The following is a 22,002-nucleotide window of genomic DNA, read 5'->3' on the forward strand; positions in this document are numbered from 1 at the left end:
GGCCTTGCTTGGCTGCCCTATTAAAAAATCTCCAACTTCCTCCAAAGCCTTTTTTTTTTTTTTTAAAGATTTTATTTATTTCAGAGAGACAGAGAGAGAGAGAGAGAGAGAATACGAGCAGGGGGAAGGGCAGAGGGAGAGGGAGAAGCAGACTCCCCGCTAAACAGGGAGCCCGACAGGGGGCTCGATCCCAGGACCCTGGGATCATAACCTGAGCCGAAGGCAGACACTGAACCACCCAGGTGCCCCTCTCCAAAGTACCATATCTCCTGCCCTTCTCTATTTTTCTCCTTAGTATATTGCTATCTAACATACCATATATTTTCTTTATCTTATTGTTGTCTCCACAGTGAGAAAGTAGACCTCATGGAGGCAAGTGTCCCATGTTCACCGTGTTCCTTGATGAATTTATACCACCTTATAGATAGTCAATATTTGATGCATGAATTATTGAGGAAGGAAAGGTTGTGTCTGTAGGATATAGCCACTGATGGGATAATGGGGAGGTAGGTATCAAAGGTGGTTTCAGGATTTCAACCTCAGGTAATGTGGAAAGAGCTTGCTGAGAAGGACAGAAGGAATAAATTCCAAATTTGAGTTGCCCGGGAATATCCTGAACTATTGCATGGGGCCCTTTGCTGGGTATTTTAAAACTGGTATAGTGTGGAATGTGTTGGGGTCAATCCTTGACTCAGCAAAGAGGGATCGCCAAGGCCAGGTGCTTGGTCCGTGCTGTCTTAGTTCCACTGCACATTGCCTTTGCTCCCTTGCTGAACTACAGTTTAGTTTTATGTTTGCAGCTTTTATTGACCTCTTGCTTGAACTCCCCGTATTTGCCATAGGAGCATGCTCACTGCCCTTTATATAAAACCCTATTTTGTGAGAACAGTGGTTCTCAAACTTCGGCTACCTAGGAAGCGCCACAAGGGCTTCTCAAAACCCAGAGCGCTGGGCCCTGGCCCACAGTGTTCAAGTCAGAAAGCCTTCAGTGGCCTGAGTATTTGCTTTTTAAAAATTAATTAATTAATTAAATTTTAGAGGGGACAGGGGGAGGAACAGAGGCCAAGAGAGAATCCTAAGCAGGCTCCAGGCCCAGGATGAAATCAAGAGTTGGATGTTTAACTGACTGAGCCACGCAGATGCCCTTTGACAGACAGAGATCACAAGTAGGCAGAGAGGCAGGCAGAGAGAGAGAGAGGAGGAAGCAGGCTCACCGCTGAGCAGAGAGCCTAATGTGGGGCTTGATCCCAGGACCCTGGGATCATGACCTGAGCCGAAGGCAGAGGCTTTAACCCACTGAGCCACCCAGGAGTCCCCAGGTGTCCTTTTTAAATTTAAATTTAAATTTAAATTCATTTAATTTTATTTATTTTTATTTTTATTTATTTATTTATTTATTTTGGTAATTGCACCTTTAACAGCTTCTCAGGTGATACTGATGCTGGTAGGTCAGGGACCACACTGTGAGAACCGCTGCTCTGTAATATAGAGAGGAAAAGCAATTTGATTGTTTCTGCTAATGATGATTATACAACTTTTTGCTTTGGTGGCCAGGAACCTGAGCCAAATCTGAAGCCCAGCAAGGATTCTTATAGACGTGCTTCATTCTTTTTTTCTGGTTTTGACATTGTGCTGTGTTTACATCTCCTCTGGCTCTGGTTCTTTGTTTCATTCTCCTATTACACTGATTTTGTTGTGCATATGTTACCTTGTGGGAAGCTGAACCTTTAGATTTGGACCTCCAGCTTAGGAGGGAAATGCTACCATGCTTGGCAGAGAATTCCTGAAAAAGAAAGCATTTTCTTTATATTCAGTGCAAACTGTGAGGTTACTCATCAACTCATCGGAGTAGTATCTACTTAGGAAGTTATATATGAAAATATTCACTCATGCTAGATTTCAGCAAGCAAATAGCACTTGGCCAGCAACTATAACTGATGTATTTGGGGCCTCGACAGCTGCTGTTTCTGTCCCCTGCCTGTAGGTAAGTGGCTCAGGGGCTTCATGTGCAGGGGCAGAGGTGACTGTGGTGTGCAAGACCATCTGGCTCCTTTTGTTCTTTTATTGGCAAGCAGGGAAGGCCATTTGCCAGTGTGTCCTGGAGGGGAGAGGAAAATTGCAACACTTTTATGGAGAATTGTGAGTAGGGAGTACAGGGGTTGGTCATTAGTTTCAAAGGGAATGAGCAGATAATGGGGACACTTGGGCTGTGTACAAATAAGATAAAAAATTTAGGGGTGGAAGGACAAATGAAATGCTTTTATTTTTTTTTTTTTAAGATTTTATTTATTGATTTGACAGAGAGAGAGATCACAAGTAGACAGAGAGGCAGGCAGAGAGAGAGAGAAAGAGAGAGAGAGAGAGAGAAGCAGGCTCCCTGCCAAGCAGAGAGCCCGATGCGGGACTCGATCCCAGGACCCTGAGATCATGACCTGAGCCGAAGGCAGCGGCTTAACCCACTGAGCCACCCAGGCGCCCCCAAATGAAATGCTTTTAGAAAGTAGTTCCAGAAGAAGGGAATCAAGGAGTTTTATGTAGAGGAGTTAAAAGAAGTGGCTCTGTAATTTATACCCACAGCATTTTAATTTATGGGGGTGATGGAATCATGATGGAATCATGACATGAAAGGAGGATTTATTACTTGCATTTCCCAAGAAAAGGGGGCACACAGGGCTGCAAGGGAAACACCAGGTTTTGACCAGGAAACAAAAGACAAGAGTGAGGGTAAAGCCAAGGCCAGACCCCTGTGGGGGTTTCCATAGGAAAGAAAAGGCAGGGCAGAGTCAACAGTTTACACCTGGCTTGTCTGTGTCATTTCGGTGGGCTGTGGGCTGTGGGAGTGGTCTGGTTGTGTGGTACCTGGCCCTGGATGATGTAGGTTGGGGATAACACTGGTGGGTGGGTAAGAGCACAGTAAGGAGGTGGTTGGGACTATATACTCAGGACCAGATAGTCCAAGTGTAAAAGATGAACTCCCAGCTGACCCAAGCTATCTCTAAAACTTGGTAGTCTAGTCTCTTCCCAGCCAGCAAGATTTTTAAGAGTCAAAACATTATAAAATACTGAAAAATGAAAAAGTATGATTAATATAAAAGCTTATATGTTACAGCCAAAGCATATACTCACCTGGCCTGACTCCACTACTATTATCATACAGTGTTTTCTCCACCTTTCTTTATGCCACGTTCCTTCTCCCCACCTTCCGGGGACCTTTCTGGAGCTCTTGAGGCTGAGGCTTTGGGTCCCGTCCATGTACTTTGAAAAGCACTCTGTATTTTGGCACATATCTTATTATTTTATAATCCCAACCTTTTATATAACAATGACCCCCCCCCCCACTCTGGTGTTCCCATTTTTACTCTTGGTCACTTTGTTTGTGCTTAGGGTGAATTCTATGTCTTGTTTGACTTAGTCTGTTTAAGCTGTCTAGATCTGCTTCTTCAGTTGATACTTTCCTCAAATTTTACTTTCATTTAGGAAATCTGTGTCATCTAAGATGTTTGGGAAAGGATTAGACTGTTCTCCCCAAGTCCTTCCTTTTTTTTTTTTTTTTTTTTTTAACTCTCAAAGCTTTATTTATTTATTTATATGAGAGAGGGAGGAGGGTAGAGGGAAAGGGAGACAGAGTCCTTAAGCAGACTCCACGCTAAGTGTGGAGCCAGATGTGAGCTCGATCTCACGACCCTGAGATCATGACCTGAAGAGAAACCAAGAGTCTGATGCTTAACCGACTGTGCCCCCCTCCCAATTACCCTCCCAAATCCTTCTAATTATTCATAGATGGCTGACAGTATCTATCTTAAGAAAATGTCTCTCTTTCTTTGTTTTTCTCTTTCACAAATATCTTTATTGAGCAACACCTATGGGACAAAGAACTGGGAGGTAGAAAGGAAAACTGACATAATAAAAAAATGTCTTTAAATGGAGGTATGTACATTCTAAGGAAGATTGAAGGAAGAGGAGGAAGGAATTCCTACGTTAGCTGACTGAGTCAGGGAGACTTATCTTGGAAGATGACATATTGTTGTATTCTTTTAAAAATTACAGAGTGTTTCAGTTTTTTTTTAGAATATAAAAATAATAAATGTTTGTTGTAGAAAATTTAGAAAGTACATAAGGATGTAAAGAATAAAATAAAAGTGCATTCCAACAGCATTTCTGAACACAGAAGCTTACATTATTTTTATAACAGAAAGTATGTTTTGAAACTAGATAGATGTTGTGCACCATTGTGATTGCATACCATTGTGAAGGTACTGAATGCCCCTGAATTGTTCATCTTAAAATAATTTTATGTTGTGTAAATTTGACCTCAACAAATTATTTTTGGGAAAAGATATCTACTTTGCTTGAGTTTAGACATAAGGAAAATAAACTGAATAGGCTATAATCTTCAGATAAATCTTTTTTTTCCACAAGAAGAAATACTATGTTCAAAAATTTCTACATCAGAAAAATTATGAAAGGTATTAAGAGTGGTCAGTATGTTTATTTGGCATTTTTTTTTAAGATTTTATTTATTTATTTGCCAGAGATCACAAGCAGGCAGAGAGGCAGGCAGAGAGAGAGGAGGAAGCAGGCTCCCTGCTGAGCAGAGAGCCCAAGGCGGGGCTTGATCCCAGGACCCTGAGATCATGACCTGAGCTGAAGGCAGAGGCTTTAACCCACTGAGCCACCCAGGCACCCCCTTATTTGGCATTTAATTTTTATCATATATATCTGGAAATAATGTTAGTTTCCAGGTAATAAAATTTAGTCAACAACTCGATAGTAAGAATAATTCATCTATTTTTTATAATAATAAAACCACCACTCCTCATCCCACCCCAATTTAAATTTAAAAAATTGATGTCCAAAAGAACAAAATTGAAATCTATGTCTACTTCATAGAGGCCCTTTAAAAGAACATAACAGAAAGAAGCTGGTGTAGAAGTAGAATGTCAGCAGGCAAAAACAAACACCACAACACATCACAGAGAAGGAATGTCCCTGCAACCAAAAAAGATCGGAAAATAGGGGCACCTGGATGGCTCAGTGGGTTAAGCCTCTGTCTTCGGGTCAGGTCATGATCTCAGGGTCCTGGGATCGAGCCCTGCATTGGGCTCTCTGCTCAGCAGGGAGCCTGCTTCCCCCTCTCTCTCTCTGTCTGCCTCTCTGCCTACTTGTGATCTCTCTCTGTCTGTCAAATAAATAAATAAAATTAAAAAAAAATCAGAAAATAAATAGAAGGCTTAAAAATATACTAAAAAAATCCGTAGATATATATTAACATTCATAATTGTGACTTTGAATCTTGAAGAGAATGTCAAATTATGCTATGGATTTTCTAGTAATACCAGTTAACACAAACAAAATGCTTAAAGTTTTGTTGCTTTAAGAGGCAATTGCCCAGTTATCTGAAAAATTCAAGCATTCCAAACACCTCTTTTCCCCAGATATGCTGGAAATATTGTGTATTTCCTCCTTCTCTGGTTAGTATTTTATTATTTCTTTAATGGAATTTTTGGTTTATAATCTGATCTAAATCTTTTTAGGATTCTTTAGCTCCAGAAAGCCATATTTTAAAAAGGATTATCTATTTGGTCCTTCACATTTTTCTGTGGTCTTGTTAAGCCCACCACTATATGCACTGCCCTTTATCTTATGACTTACACTTTCTTAATAAATAATTAACTACTCAGGAGGAAATTAGGCATCTTTGGAATAGACTTCATTTTCTCACATGTATATGGATATTGTTTTAGTACGAATTGTTGCTTTGATGTTATAATGAATGTTAATAAACACATTCCAGATATATATATATATATATATTTAAAGATTTTTAAAATATTTTTAAATATTTTTATTTATTTGACAGAGAGAGAGATCACAAGTAGGCAGAGAGGCAGGCAGAGAGAGAGAGAGAGGGAAGCAGGCTCCCTACTGAGCAGAAAGCCCAATGTGGGGCTCGATCCCAGGACCCTGAGATCATGACCTGACCCGAAGGCAGAGGCTTAACCCACTGAGCCACCCAGGTGCCCCCAGATATATTTTTTGAGTGCCTGCAAAATGCCAGATGTATGCTGGAAGCTGAAGTTATATAGATTTACCAAGTCCTGCTTTCATAGCATTTACACTCTCTTGAAAGAAACAAACAGGTAAACACATGCAGCTATTGAAAGCTTGATGAGTAGCAGTATGAACAGCATGCTGTGGGAGCACAGAGGAGAAGCACCTGTCTGTCTGTAGGAGCTGTCTCTTACAGAGTCAATGGATGAGCTTGACATTTGCTGAGCAGACTTGCAGGGGAATATAGTAAATAGTAGAGAGAATAAAGATCATGGCCTTGTAGGGAGCTTCTGGTGGGAATCACAGGACTTCAGAACTGAAAGGGTGGACAGCAACCCTGCCTGGAAAGCCTTCCGAGTGAGGCCAAGTTCTGGGCAGCTGGGCTTTCCCATTTTCTTGCTCATTCGCTCTGTTGGCATATCTTTTTCAAGCATATCATTATGTAAAAAAGTCTGTTTCAGTAGTTTAAGACAACAAAAAAGCATAACAGGAGCTTTAAGTTTGTAAAGGACAGAAGCAAGTTGAAGCCCCCTGAGATACTGGGGTTCTAGCATAAGGCTCTCTTGCGGGGCCCCCAGCAGCTTTGGGAATGCGTTCCTTGCTTTGGACCCACAGCCACTCTGGCTATTCAACTTCAGGCCGATGCTCAGTTCCTTTTCCTTACTTATGTTCTCACTCAGATCTTCATACGCACAGCCTAATTCACTGTGTGGCAGGTGCCAATGGTATAGGGCACGAAGTAAAGGGCTTGGCCAGTCTGTGTTCAGCATGGTGTCCCAGGCCTCTTAGGGCTGCAGGGCTGCCTTCTGGAAGCACCTTTGAGTCCATCCTCCTTTCCTGCTATAATCAGCTCGTTTCGAGGTATCAGGTCATATGCTCTAAACCTTACTACGTTGGCATAAGGAGCCACTGAAAAGGAGACTTTCAGTGTGACAGGACCACGCAGACCTTTCTTCAGAAGGGGATCCATTATATGCCAGACTAAATGTATTACCAATGTGCTTCTCCCTTTGCCCTATTCTCAAAGATGACTGCCGCCTTTCAGGTTCTATGAGACCCAGGCTTACTTAAAGCTTTACTCTTACAAACAGAAACTTTATTCTAAATAGATCCTTCAAGTTGTAGAGTTTTTTTAAGAACGAGCATAAAACACTCACATATACTGGAGCACGCTTACCTGATGGGCAAAAACTTACCCCCATACCCATTCCTGCTGCCTCCTCTTAGGCTGTCAGCTACAAGGCTTTGGAGAACGAGAAACTCTGGTCTCTGCCCTTGCTGAGACTGTCCTTAATTAGCTTCCACGGGAAGCTAGTCATACTGCACATCTCAGATTTTCTGAAACTTTGACTCAAGGTTTGCAAGGCCAAGTGGAGGAGGCAGGGGGATGACATCAAATTTATTGTACCGTAGCCCTGTTATGATGGGTGGGCAACTCACCATCTGGTCTGGTGGCAGTGCTGGCTGTCTTGGGTCACCAGCCCTGCCATAGTTGTGCACGTGGGAAAAAGTAAGGGATCTGCCAGTGACAGCAACACTTTTTTTTTTTTTTTAAAGCTTTTACATTCCAGCTAGCCAACATACAGTGCATTATTAGTTTTACGGGTACAACCCAGTGATGCAATACTTACATACAACACTTAAGTACACCACTTACATACAACACATATGTACAACACACAACTTGCTCATCACAAGTGCACTCCTTAAGTAATACCTCTTTTAAAAGTGATTTCTATGTGTAGCCTATCTCTTATATTACATTCTATTGAATTTTGGTACTTTGCATTGAATTCTATTCCCACTTTACTAATGTTTAAGGCATTTCTGGTTTTAATGTCAATTTGCCCTTATCATTGAATTTGTAAGATTTCATAGCATTAAATGAGAAAAAAATGATGTTAGTTACCATTATTTTAGCTTTCCTTCATGAGGCTTTTTCCTGTATTTTTGATTTTACAATGACAGTTATAAATGGCATGAAGAAATTTATCTAAAATATATTCTGCAGCATAAACATTAGGTATTGGACTGCAAATGTACGGATTCAGCTTAGATTTTTTTGTATGTGTGAGTTTTCTTGTATTTTTGAAATTATTTTGAATTTACATAAAAGCCACAAAAAGAGTACACAGAGCTATGTGTGTCCTGTACTCAGTTCTTCAGTTGTTAACGTTTCTGACCCATCTGAGAAGTTGCAGATGTGGTGCTCTACTGCCCTGTCTTCTTCAGTGTGTGTTTCATAAGTACAAGGACATTGTCCTACGTGACCACAGGGCAGCCATCAAAACCTGGAAATTAACATTGATCCAGTGCTACCACCTAGACCACAAGCCCTATTCAAACTTCATCAGTGATTTCAACAATGCCCTTTATGTCCAAATTCAATTCGCAGATCACATATTGTGTTTCTTTGGGGTGTGTTTTAGTCTTCTTCAATCTGAATTAGTTTCTCATTATTTCCTTATTTTTATGACCTTGATCTTTTTAAAAAGTATAAGCTGATAACATTATAGAATGTCCATCAGTTTGGGTTTGATAATGTCACCTCCTGATGGATGCCCTTGGTGGGCATACCACTGAAGCCATGCTCTGCTCCAGTGCCTTGTACCAGAAGCTATGTAATGCTACCGTCCCTGTGAACTTTTATCTCTTAGAGAAGATTGTATCTACCAGGTTTCTGTACTCTAAAGTTAATAAATATTTTGCAGTTCTAAATCAATAAGTAATTTGTAGGTGTTCTGTGGGGAAGTACTTTGAAGCTATCCAAATCCCGTTGATTCTCATTCGTGGTAGTTGTGTTCTATAAAGTCATGTGAACATTGAGTTGGGGAACACGGAGGCATTGCTCTGGGAGAAACACAGGGCTGGATTCCTGACACAATATAATCATCAACCAATCAATACATAACCTTGTTTCATGTATGTTTCTCTTCAAAGATACCTTACTCAACATATATTGTTGATTCATTAACATTGAATCCACCACCAACAGCAGTATGACTCATGCCTGAAGGGAGTGTATCTAACACATGCATTTTCTCTACATGGCACATCACAGCCTCTTAGGAATGCTAGACAGCATTTTAGCACTATGTCTGGGGGCATTTGAAACAGGGAAATCACCAAAAACACAAAAATGCTAAAAATTTGACAATATCTTATGAAAAGGACACTTGCTTGCAGCATGAGAGCTGACCCAGGAAGACAGAGGGAGAGGCCTCATGCAGTCTTTGCCAAGAAAGTGTGTGTCCTACAACTCAATTTTTTTTTTGCCACCTGGTGCATGTCCTTGAATGGCCACCCCTGAGAGTTTTGATTTGGGGGTTACACATAAATTGTAGTGAGTGGGCAAATTTGAAAATACTAGATCTGTAAATAATGAAGATTGACTGTATCTTGTTTCTGTTAAACTTTCACTTACCACTTTTAGCATCCATTGACCTTAAATTGCTTCATATTTGGGATCCTTCGAACTCTCTTTGGTGTCCTTCTGACATGTCCCTGTCATTCTCTGAGCACTTTACTTTCTTGTTAAACAAGATTTTCCAGGCTCGTCTTGTATTTTCTGTCTCAGCTCTGAAGTTAGACATTTCTCCAAGGAGCTCTCCGTTGAGTGGAAAAGGGCCCTTAGAAACCACACACTGGGTGTTAGGTGTACTCTTTGCTCCTAGGGTGTTACAACTTTTAAGCCATGTAGTAGACAGAATAAGGAAATATGTGTGTGTACACATATTCACACACATGTATCTATCATCTGTCATTTTTATTTATCTATTGTCTATCATTATATCTATCAATCATCTTCCATCTGTCCATTGGTCTATCTGTCCATGTATCCCATGACTTCATATACCATTACCTTCAGTTCCAATCTGATATCTAACTATCCCTTGTCCATATTTGTAAACTCCCTTTTCTGGCCATTAGAAGACTGACTGCCATTAACCTTAATGGACTTACTCACTCTTGTATTTATTTATTTATTTATTTTAAAAATAAAGTCTTTTTTTTTTTTTTTAAGATTTTATTTATTTATTTATTTGTCAGAGAGAGAGAGAGAGAGAGTGCGCGCGCGCACGGGAGAACACAAGCAGACAGAGGCAGAGAGATAAGCAGGCTCCCCACTGAGCAAGGAGCCCAATGCGGGACTCGATCCCAGGACCCTGGGATCATGACCTGAGCCCAAGGCAGCGGCTTAACCAACAGAGCCACCCAGGCGTCCCGCTCTTCTTGTATTTAAACAAACTCCCAGCCCCAGCAGCTAAAGACCCAAGTCTGTGTATCTGGCCCTTTGTTCCTGCAGGGCATGTATGCTGAAGATTTAGCTCCAACAAAGGGAAGGAGGAAGGTGGAAGAAAGGAGGAAGCTAACTTAAAGTTGAATTTCAACTTTTGCTAAATTCTTCTTAAATAACACCAGGGTTTTTTTTTGGGTTTTGTTTTATTTATTTATGAAAGAGAAGAACAAATATGACATATATTTTTAGTTAGCATTGAAATTAGAGGCCTATTTTAGCACACGAAATTGGTATAAGAGAAAAATCAGTTTTCTGTAACAAGTATCTTTTTTTTTTTAAAGTTTATTTATTTAAGTAATCTCTATACCCAATGTGGGACTGGAACTCATGACCCTGAGGTCAAAAGTTACATGCCTTTCCACTCTTCTGACTGAGCTATCCAGGTGCCCCTATAACTAGTATCTTTTAAAACGTTTATTTGATACATATGTTATCTTCTTGGATTAAAAAAATTTGTTGTGTAATTTCACCAGATGTTTTAGATTCAACAATATTTAGATTTAATATACCAAATAGACTTAATTTGAGTCTCCAAATGTTGATAAAAAATCTTCTAATTTTCTAATTTTAAAATCTTATTTATTTACTTATTTAATATTTTATTTTATTTTATTTATTTTTTTTAAGATTTTATTTATTTATCTGACAGAGAGAGATCACAAGCAGGCAGAGAGGCAGGCAGAGAGAGAGAGAGAGAGAGAGAGAGAGAGAGAGGAGGAAGCAGGCTCCCTGCTGAGCAGAGAGCCCGATGTGGGGCTCGATCCCAGGACCCTGGGATCATGACCTGAGCCGAAGGCAGCGGCTTAACCCACTGAGCCACCCAGGCGCCCCTATTTTATTTTTTTTAAGTAGGCTCCACACTGTGGAGCTTGAACTCTTGACCACAAGATTAAGAGTTCCATGCTCTATCTACTGAGCCAGCCAGGCACTGCTCTCATTTTTAAATCTTAGATATGACCTTCTGATTTGCATATTTACAAGAGAATATTGGGTAATTTTATGAAGTACTTGAATTATATATTTTTTTCTGGTGTGTTTTTCCATGTTAAAAAATGAAGTATGCATCTTAATTTTTATTTTAAATGTTCATTTAAGCTTTAATGATTAAATTAAGATATAGAACATTGACGTTAATTTACATTTTAAAATGATTAGCAAATAGTCTTGACTTCCTAAGTTTTAAATTCTGGTGAATAGACTATAAATTATAGCTTTAGTAACAAATTTTGCTTAATTTTTATGAATTTATTTTACTATGTTGTAGCATAAGGTGATAGCTGTTCTTTTTTTTTTTTAAGATTTATTTATTTTAGAGAGGGAGAGAAAGAGTACACACTCAAGCAGGGGGAGGGGCAAAGGGAGAGGGAGAAGGAGAATCTTTTTAATAAATTTTTTAAAGGATTTTATTTATTTATTTTACAGATAGAAATCACAAGTAGGCAGAGAGGCAGGCAGAGAGAGGGGGAAGCAGGCTCCCCACCGAGCAGAGAGCCCCACATGGGGCCAGATCCCAGGACCCTGAGATCATGACCTGAGCCAAATGCATAGGCTTTAACCCACTGAGCCACCCAGGCGCCCTGGGAGAAGGAGAATCTTAAGCAGAGTCCCCGCTGAGCCTGGAGCTCAACCTCACGATCCCGAGGTCATGACCTAAGTCAAAAATCAAGAGGGGAATGCTTGACTGACTGAGCCACGCAGACACCCTAGATAATAACCATTTTGATAACTGCGATGACTGTACAGAAATAATGCAGCTTATCTTTTTCCATGATACATTCCAAGATATGTAAAGATCACATAAATGTTGATGAGGGAACAGAAGGCAAGCTGAGGGTAAAGCGGAAGCCAATACCCCGCGAACCACACCCCTAACCGTGGGATATATGTGACATTCCTCAGGCACTCCTGGCTGTCCTAAAGGAAAAACAGTTAACCTGTAGAGATCACAATCCTGCAAGACCCGAGACTCCCTCAGTTTATAAATGTCCTAGAGATTTATAAGGAAGAAGCTTTCTTACCAATAGCCTAACTTCCAGAGACAACTCTTTCCTGAAGAACTAACATCACCTTCCCCTCCATAAAACCGAGGGAGGCTGAGGCAGAGAGAAATGTAAATAAAGTTGAATTTCTTTTAAACCCATAAAGCTCATTGGCAAGGACATGTGATAGCAGGAGTGTGACATTCCTCCAGGGAGCTCCCAACTGTCTTACTGTGAATGACTTACTAAAAGGAAAAACAACCTTAACTTGAGAAATAGCAAAGCCTCTGGTATCCTGTGTGTCTTCTTTAATACATAAAAGTTCTTTCAAACTCTCCCTTTTCCTTATCTCCCCCAGCCCCATAGTATATAATCAGCCACCCCTCACAATCCTGGGACAGCAGCTCTTTCTGCCCACGGGTCCTGTCCCTGTGCTTTAATAAACCACCATTTTGCACCAAAGACATCTCAAGAATCCTTTCTTGGTCATTGGCTCTGGACTTCATCCCACTGAACCTCACCTATATTCCAAAACTTCATCAATGTGAGTTAATTCACATTATAAACATGCAAAAATGCACAAGAATCTCCTTTTATTCCTCTTTCCCAATCTTATTTCCACTTACAGAATTTCTTGGTGTTGTATATATTGGGAAGTATATATTCAACCACATATAAATATGTTGTTTTGGTTTGATTTTTACTTTGATATTACATATATGTATATGTATATATATTTACATACTCATGTATATATATATATTTCTGCAGCAGCTTGCTTTGTTCATTTATAAAAATATTTCTTAGAGTTCCTTTATGCCAGCACATAGAGCTCTGTATTGTTTTTAGCTACTGCATAGTATTTCATCATGGGGCTGTGCCATAATTTATTTAAACATTTTCCAGTGATGGACATCTAGTCTTTTTCCTTAAATTTTTGCCATTGTAAATAATGCTAAAAAGAAGATACCTAGGCATACATCTTGAAACATATCTATATGGCAAGTTCTGTAAAATAAATGCAAAGACTTGAAGATGAGACTATTCTCTGTTCCTTGAGAGGCAGCTGGGACGGTCCTGAGCCCTCACTTCTGGGGTCTCCTCCTTTTGGAGAGCATTTCTCTTCCTTCCCCAGTCCAAAGTCCCTGGGAGTATCTGAGCTGGTGACCTGACCCTTAAGCCCTTTTAGCTGCATCATTTCCTGTCTCGTACTGAGCTGGAAGATCAAATGATCAGAATCATGTACCAGTTCCCCTGCTGTGGCTGTCTTCAATGCGGAGTCAGGGATATGACACTTCAGAAGTGCATTTTCCTAGAGAAATGCTAGTTGAACGATGTGGGAACTATAATGTAGGACTGTACTGCAAGTTCTTTGCCCATTTAGTAGACTCTTGGGTTTTAACAAAGAATAACATTGTTTTAATCAATAAAAAATGTGAATAATTTATCTTAAGCAGTTTTTAGAACAGGAATCATAGATTGGATTATTTTTGTAAGGTTATTTGTGTACGGATATGTTTTTTTACTACTTTTTAAAATTTCCTCCTCCTAGTTAAAAAATTTTTAACAACCCCAAATCTGTTTAATAAAGGGGATGATTTCTAATCAGTCATCAGGTTGTTCTGGTTTTATTCTCTGTTCAATAGTCTTGAATATTGCTGAATGGCTATTTCCAGTTCATTTCAAAAACAATTCGATTTTATTTTATTTTCCATCCCTTATTTATAACATTCATTTGTCATTTTTGTCATTTTGTAGACCTACCAAGAGCAGCTGTCAGGATCTTAAGCAACATGACATTCCTTTTTGTGAGTTTGTCATACACAGCTGAGAGTGCCATTGTAACTGCTTTCATTACCTTCATTCCCAAGTTCATCGAGTCACAGTTTGGTATCCCAGCTTCCAATGCCAGCATCTACACTGGTAAGGCACTGCCGTTAGAGCTCCTTGAAAACATGATCATTTTTGACCACTAAACTAAAATGCAATGAGTGAAGAGGAAGTTCCTTCTAACATCAAAGTGTTAAATAAATTCATTAACAGCTACCTGCTTCCCCTCACCCCTCCCTGGCCCCCATTTTAGGAGGAGAAGGTCTTTGAATGTTTTCTTGTTGACTTGGATTGTTTTACTGTGTGACATTTTTACCAACTGTCTTTTGGAAAGGAAGAACTTTGCATAATTATGTTTTTATGGTACTCAGTTAAGAAGAAGGAAATAGGCAATGGCATTCAAATTTAGATCTGAATACATCTTTTTATGGGTGGCGTGAGTTAAGTTAAAAAAGAATTAAAAATTTTTAAATGGATAATCTGAACTATAGATCAGGTGCATGGTATCAGGATTTCCCCTTCATGAATGTAAACAGATTTTTGATTGAATTAGAGAAGACGCTTGACCTTATAAAGGAAATCTATGAATTTTGTTTTAGAAAGTGTTTTATGTCTGGGAAAATGATTTTTGGAGACTATGATACGGGTACCCATTGTATGTAGTACTCAAATCTTTTTTCATAGTAAATTGGGTGTTTTGAAATGCGGGACCCTTAATTCTCAGATATTGGTGGAATTTCCAGTGCATTATATCATTATATTTTGGATATATCCTTAGTGGTTTCAAAGATGGTCAAATGCCTGTATCTGCCCAAGGCTTAATTTATTAATAAAATATTACTTAAATAGTTAAGTGGAGACTGATGATAACTTTTCTGATGACTCTGGCTCCTACTTTATCTTCTACATTCACATTCAAACTTAGGAAGCTTGAATTGTCTGAAAATTAACAGGCAAAGTTATATTATTATTATAAAAAGAGAAGTTGAGTTGAAATATTTGGGTAATCATTTTGTTCTCTCAATTCACTTTGCACATAAAAAGACATACATTGGGGTTGTGGGCCCATGATCGCAAATATTTTCGTAAAGAGTATACTGCTTTGGATCATTGTAATGGTCACCCAAATATATGTTTTTCTCTATTTGTTTTTCAAAAATATATGTTTTCCTTATATTAAGGTGAAATTTACAAATTACTTAACAGTTTGGTTGCCAGAAAATCTGAACGACACATTTCTAGTTTAATTCTTACACTAACCCTTTGTTTGAGTGACTATTCTTGGTCAGGGAAACCAAGAGTTGTCGTGTAGCTAGATATGAAGACACACAGCTGGTAAATGTAGAGTAGTCTCAAGCATTTCCCTAACTAAGTTTCAGTATTAGTAAGTGTTATTGTCAAGAAGAGTCATAGTCAAATAAATCTGGGACTTGCTGAGTTGAAATGTTACAGAGGTGTTTGCTGTAGGACTCTTCACAACCCTTACCATGCCAGTGTGCATTGTGAAGTTCCCAGACACAGGCTCAAGGTACTGTCTTTCCCAAATTGACTTGACTGTGAAATCCAGCTTTTGAATGGCATCTCTCTTCAGGAGAGATTTTCTTCAGGACACACATCAAGAAACACTGTTGTTCCATCCTGTGTGTCCCTGTTCCAGCCAGACTAGGGGGCAGAGCTCTCTGGATCATCCCATCGCCCCCCGCCCCCCTCCACCCCCCGCCGCGCCCAAAGGTGCCATTTGGACTAAGCAACAGTACTGGGGCTGTGGTACAGAACTGAGCTAGGTAGGACTTGATGCATATTGAATCATATTGACTAAGGCCATCATTTAATTATGGTAGAGGCAGCAGCTAGACATAGACTCCTTGTGGAAAAATAGAGCAAAATGTTCAGCTGGACTGGGGTGTTTGGCCACAGAGTTCCACAGTGGTGTGGTCAAGGCAGTCGTCACTGAATATGGCCCCCTTGGCTAAGGGGGATACAGGTTTGAATAAAACTAGCTCATGGAATTTGTTCATTCTATGTTCCAACATCAGGATTAAAAAAAAACAGCATCACACAGTGCCAATTCCATTCTGGTTTTGTCATTTTAGTTTTTTTTTTTTTTTTAACATTGTCAGTGCAATTAAAAAAAAAAAGATTTTATTTATTTATTTGACGGAGAGAGAGAGAGCACAAGCACGGGGAGAGGCAGAGGGAGAGAGAGAAGCAGGCTCCCTGCAGAGCAGGGAGCCTGATGTAGGACTCGATCCCAGGACTCTAGGATCATGACCTGAGCTGAAGACAGTGGCTTAACCAACTGAGCCACCTAGGCGCCCTGTCAGTGCAATTTTTATACTATGTTTGATAGTCTCCTATGTTCTGATAAAATGCTTTTTTATTTCCAGCTCATACCTTTTCCTTTCTTTCCAAATAGATAAATAATAATCGTCAAAGATATTCAGATTGATTAAGAGTAGAAGGTTGCCTGTCATATTACAGTAAAATGAACAAGGATGATAATCTCTTTGAAAGTTCGCCTTGATTTTTTAAATTTTTATTAATTGAATCCTTTTTACCCCGTGAGCAGAGATTTGTATTTTTAAAGGACTTACTTAGTTTGATTGAGTCTTTGGTTCTCTTTCTATGCATGTAAGTGACTTGGAGAATTAAGAAATTTATCTGAACAAGAATTTTAATAAAGTTTTTTTAAAAAGATTTATTTAAGAGAGTGAGCACAAGCAGGGGGAGGGGCAAAGGGAGAGGGAGACAAGCAGACTCCCCGCTGACACTGGCTGGATCCCAGGATCCCATGATCCTGAGATCATGACCTGAGCCGAAAAGAAATCAAGAGTCAGACAGTTAACTGACTGAGCCACCCAGGTGCCCTAGAATTTTAACATAGTTTAAATTTCTCATCTGACAAAATTTTTGAGTTAAAGTTCTTTTTTTTTAATTTAAAAGGATTGTTTGAATAAATACTTTGACCCTCCATAGCCATTTGCTTGTACTGTGTCATATGATAGGGAGGAAGCTCCAAACGTATCAGAACACAGGCCTTTGCTCACTTTCTCTCCCATAGCCCTTGAGCACCAGCTCTCACAGAGCTGTGCCCTGTGTGTGTGTGAGTAGGGTGTGTGTGTGTTTGTGTGTGCATGTGTGTGTGTGTTAGACTCAAACCAGAACCATAAGTTGTTTTACAGATCTGCCCATGTTTGTATCTATGTAACCGTAAATCCAAGTTCACGTTACACCTTCCCATTTGTGGTATTTCTGCTAACCCACTTAGGGTCACATTTGTTGACCGAAATGAACTATTTGAAGGTTGATGTTTTGGAAAAGGCTGAAATGATGGCAAGAGCCCTGAAGGAGGAGGCCGAACAGCCTTGAATCCTGCCACTGCTGATTACTAGCTGTGTGACTTTTGGCAAGTCCTTTTACGTCTTACACTTCAGCTAAAACTGAAGCTTACTTGTGTCATGAGGACAATAGCTCCCCTGTCTTTATGTGTCAGTGTCGTTGTGAGGATCCAGTGAAGTAGTGAGTAGTGATTTGTTTTGAATCTTCCCTAACTTCAAATGAGCACAACAATATAAATTGAAAAACACAGCTTGATCATATATTATAGGAAAGGGAATTATCATTGAAGATGTTGCTGGTAGCCGCTTACATTTGAAGTCATGGTGCTTGAACAGGTCTGAGAATGAAACCTCTATGATAATAATGGTGATAATAAAATAGCTGCTGACTTTACTGAGTGTTTACTAAGTAGAAGACCCTACCCATGCTCTTTCATAGGGACATGACTTAATCCATGAACCAATGGCTATGCAGTAGGTGTTCTTGATTATGCCCATTTTCCAGATGAGGAAACAAAAGTCTAGGGACATGCAAATAGTTAGAGCCTGGAGGCTAGTATCTTGGAGTATATAAAAATCCATATGTGATTTTTATTGAAATATTATTATAGGTCTGTGCTATTTTATCATTTCCAGGTAGTTAAATTTTTTTTTTTTACTATTTCGGAGAAACAGTATTCTAAGTTTCAACCTCCATCATACACACACACACACACACACACACACACCACTAAACCATGGTCAAGAACACTCATTTTCAGAGCATCAGCATCTTTCAATATCACCTTTGCTTTCTTGGGGTCCTGCCCTTGTGTGTGTGGAATTATAAAGGGTTGGACGATAGTTTGTCTTTGGAGTTTGTCTTGGAGAATTCTATTTTGCTTTTCATTGGAGAATAATCAAAATACTTATTTCTTTGGTAAGGGGATTAGGTTGGGGTGTGATTTTAAAAAATGACTATCATTTTTAATGTTGTCTAATTAACCAAATATTTGCCATCTGTCTTCAGCTGCTGATTTGGGGGTTGTTTTTGATGAGGTTCAAAGCAGTACCCCTGAACTCAGACTGCAGCCTCTGGGAGTCGCTGCATACTTGGAAGCCAGAGAGACATGCACATGCTTTGATTTGCTCCATTCTTCTGCTTTTCTATACCAGTTCTTTAATTTTATAAGAATAGTTTTTAAAAATACATTTTTGTACTAATTTTGTAAATGTATACATAGATTTTTTTAAACATTAACATTAAACTTTTAAGTGCAAATAGACCATATTAAGTATGGCTACACTTGGCATCACTGCCCACTTCCAAGGTCAGGCAGTGACCTTGGACTCCACAAGGCCTGGGCAGGCACTGAACACGATGTGCTTCGGGAGAGGAGAGCAAGGTCCTTACAAACCAACATCCTGCAGCAGCTGCTAGCATCTTCTCACTTCTATACTTTTAAACAATCTTGAGATAAATAGAGGCTATTAGGACCTAAGAGTGACAATTATAGGCTCTTTGTCTTTTGGGCAGAAAGGTATTTATTACACTAAATTACATGTGTTTTCCTTTGGTGCTAATTAGAACTTTTGTAGAAGGTTATAGTGGACATTAAGTCAAGATACTCAGATTCTTTGTATTTGTTGATTAGCTAGCTAATTTAAGGCATGTTTGAGTGCCTACCTTGTGGCAGGTTCTAAGCCAGTGCACTGATGGTGATGGTTAAACGGGGTTTAATTGCTTAAGAAGGCTCAGAGGCCCCAGAGTGACAATGCTGACACATGAGTACTCTATGACAACAGCACTCAAGGGAAAATGTACTTCCAGTCACAGACCATCTCTGAAGGGCATGGCAGGACCCATGTCCTCTCTTATATCCGGGACCACTGACAGGTATTGGGAATACCCAGGAAGCAGAGCTCAAAGCGGAGTCTCAGTGGGTGTTACAAAGTACTTTTGTAATACTTTTTATATTTTAAAATATATTTTTCAAGATTTTATTTATCTGAGAGAGAAAGAGAGTGAGAGCAGGAGCAGGGGGAGAGGCAGAGGGAGAATCAAGTTTCCTGCTGAGCAAAGAGCCCAAACATATATACATATATATATATATATATATATCCCTCCTGCCCCCGAGGAAAGAGAAATCACAAGCAGAGGGGAGGGGTAGAGGGAGAAGCAGACTCCCTGCTGAGCAGGAAGCCCGATATGGACTTGATTCCAGAACCCTGGGGTCATGATCTGAGCTGAAGGCAGACACTTAACTGACTGAGCCATCCAGGCTCCCTAGAAAACAATAATTTGGACTAGAAGGAACTCTATGATTTCTTCCTTTTCTAAAATCTTAGATTATGTCATTTTTTATCTAAAGCCACATGCACCAAATAAACTTATTCTTACATTCCCCATAGAGTTGTATTATTTTCTTAGAAGAGGATTAGTTATTAGCCAGTTAATTTTCTATGATATTTTTGGTAATGTTGCATCACCACCAACTTTGGCCATGTCTAGCACCAGCATGATCTGTTTTTCTTTCTGTGGGTGTCCTGATGTAATCCACAGACAGACCTCGCTTTCAATCCCGATCTGTCATTTAACTAAATGTGTGATTTTAGCCAAGTCATTTCACCACTCTGTTTCTCATCTGTAAAGTGTAAGTGATCATATCCCAGGGCTACTGAAAAAAAAAATGAAATGAGATAATTCTATTTTAAAGAAATTGGTATCTGGTAGATGCTCAATAAAAATTTATCTGTTGTGAAACAGTATTACATTTAAATTCATGTTAAATAGTTTCATTAGGTTTTCTGATTTAAAACAAATTTTGTATTAGCCTAATTTAGAGTGGTAACCCAAAGACGTTTTGTTACGTTCCACCTGTTAAAAAAAGTAACATGTTCAAATGAAATTATAAGGAGGGACTTTTTTAGTCTTGATCATAAGAGTAAAATAGCGTAAACTTTCTGGAGCTAGAGAAAGCCAGAAGGTGCTGGAAAGGATGTTCATATCACAATGCATCATGGACCTCTGTCTCTCTCGCTGAATCTCTCTCTCAGTTGCTCTAAATCAACTCACCAAGTGATCAGCCTCCTGTTTGGCCAGTTCTCCAAATGCCCATTATTTCTTTTAATTCTTTGCCTTTGTTTACTAATTTTCAGAATAAAAATTTATATTCTATGAAATCTATAGAGTCACCAATAAATTTAAAGATATATTACCACGAACTCGTGGCTACTTATGTTTGATGTGCTTTCCTCTTTAGCGGTCATTATTCTGTTTGATGCTGCAGTTGTCCACTGTCTGGTCACTGGGAGCCCTTTCAAGTCAGCACCTGTGTCCTTTGGCGCCCACCTTGGTAGTCTTTGGTTTCCCTCAGGACAAAAGATGACTCACTTATCTTATGTTTCCTGCCCTAGACTTGGGATCAGTCATTTCCGCAAGCAACTGTGTTTCCTTTCAGAGGAAAATGGTGTTTGGAGATCACCATCCAGATAGTAGGGTCTCTCATGGCTACAAGGTTGTCATGGATGCTAGACCTTTTTTTTTTTTTTAATAAAAAGAGAAAAACAGATTATGAGGTTATACTGATATTTTTGCTTCAAACTTAAGATTGCAGGTTATTAATTAACTTCTTTGATATTATACTGTATCTCTTTTCTCTAATTCTGTAATTTTTTTTTCCTAATGACTATAAAATAATTTATCCAAGTGTGTATGTATGAGTATGTGTATTAGAGTTTCAAACCAAGTATCAGTATTATTACCAACCATGAAATATGAAATGCACTTTTAGACTAAGCGGTTCTTTTGTCTGCAGGCTTTCTCGTGTGGCTATGCAAAATCCTGTGACCTAAAGTTATTTGAAATGATTCTTCTCTGGTTATGCCAGCCACCAGACAAGCACTGGAATTTATTTGCTTTAATTTGTTTTCAGTTTTTAGGGATTATTTTATTTTTATATTTTTCAGTTAATTAAAAAAATCGTGTAATGCATTTTTATGATTTGAAAGTCAGAATCCTAAAACAAAGAACATTCAAAGAGGCCCTGCTTCCATCCGGTTCTCTCTCTCCCTCCATAGGCAACATTTTCTTAGCTCATCCTTCTTGCTTCTTTTTGAATAGGTAGGTAAGTATGTGGAGGCGAGAGGGTGGCTCAGTCAGTTAAGTGTCTGATGTTGGCTCCAGCTATGAGGTTGTGATCTCTGGATTGTAGAATCCAGCCCTGTGTCTGGCTCCACGCTCGGCAGAAGTCTGCTTGTCCCTCTCCCTCTCTGTCTGCCCCCCGCCCCCAACCTTGTGCTGTGTCTCTCTCTCTCTCTTTCAGATAAATAAATAAAATCTTTGAAAATAAATAAATAAATAAACAAACAAATAAATAAATAAAATTAAATAATTAATTAAATAATGCAATATACACAATACATAAATCAGTATTTTGTATGAGTATCTCCCCTTTCTTCCCCCGGCGTAGGTATCCTGTAGTGTAGCGGCATGAGTCCCACTGTATGGAAGTATCATAGTCTA

General features: G+C 39.2%; 1 protein-coding gene across 4 annotated transcripts in view; it reads left to right on the plus strand.

Annotated features, from left to right (window-relative positions):
- Positions 1 to 22,002, plus strand: part of LOC111156801 (solute carrier organic anion transporter family member 5A1) — a 128,677-nt gene that overhangs the window by 53,673 nt on the left and 53,002 nt on the right. For 3 of the 4 annotated variants that reach the window (XR_002641256.1, XM_022517861.1, XM_022517863.1), the window contains exon 4: positions 14,089 to 14,253. The exons of the other annotated variant lie outside the window; for it this stretch is intronic. Coding sequence is in view for 2 of the 3 variants with exons in the window: in XM_022517861.1 (XP_022373569.1) it covers positions 14,089 to 14,253 (165 nt within the window). In the remaining variant the exon portion in view is untranslated. The remainder of the gene's footprint in view (positions 1 to 14,088; positions 14,254 to 22,002) is intronic. 4 annotated transcript variants of the gene reach the window in all.

The sequence above is a fragment of the Enhydra lutris genome, unplaced genomic scaffold (assembly GCF_002288905.1).
Source record: "Enhydra lutris kenyoni isolate GAN:26980312 unplaced genomic scaffold, ASM228890v2 scaffoldscaffold49, whole genome shotgun sequence".
Taxonomy (NCBI): Eukaryota; Metazoa; Chordata; class Mammalia; order Carnivora; family Mustelidae; genus Enhydra; species Enhydra lutris.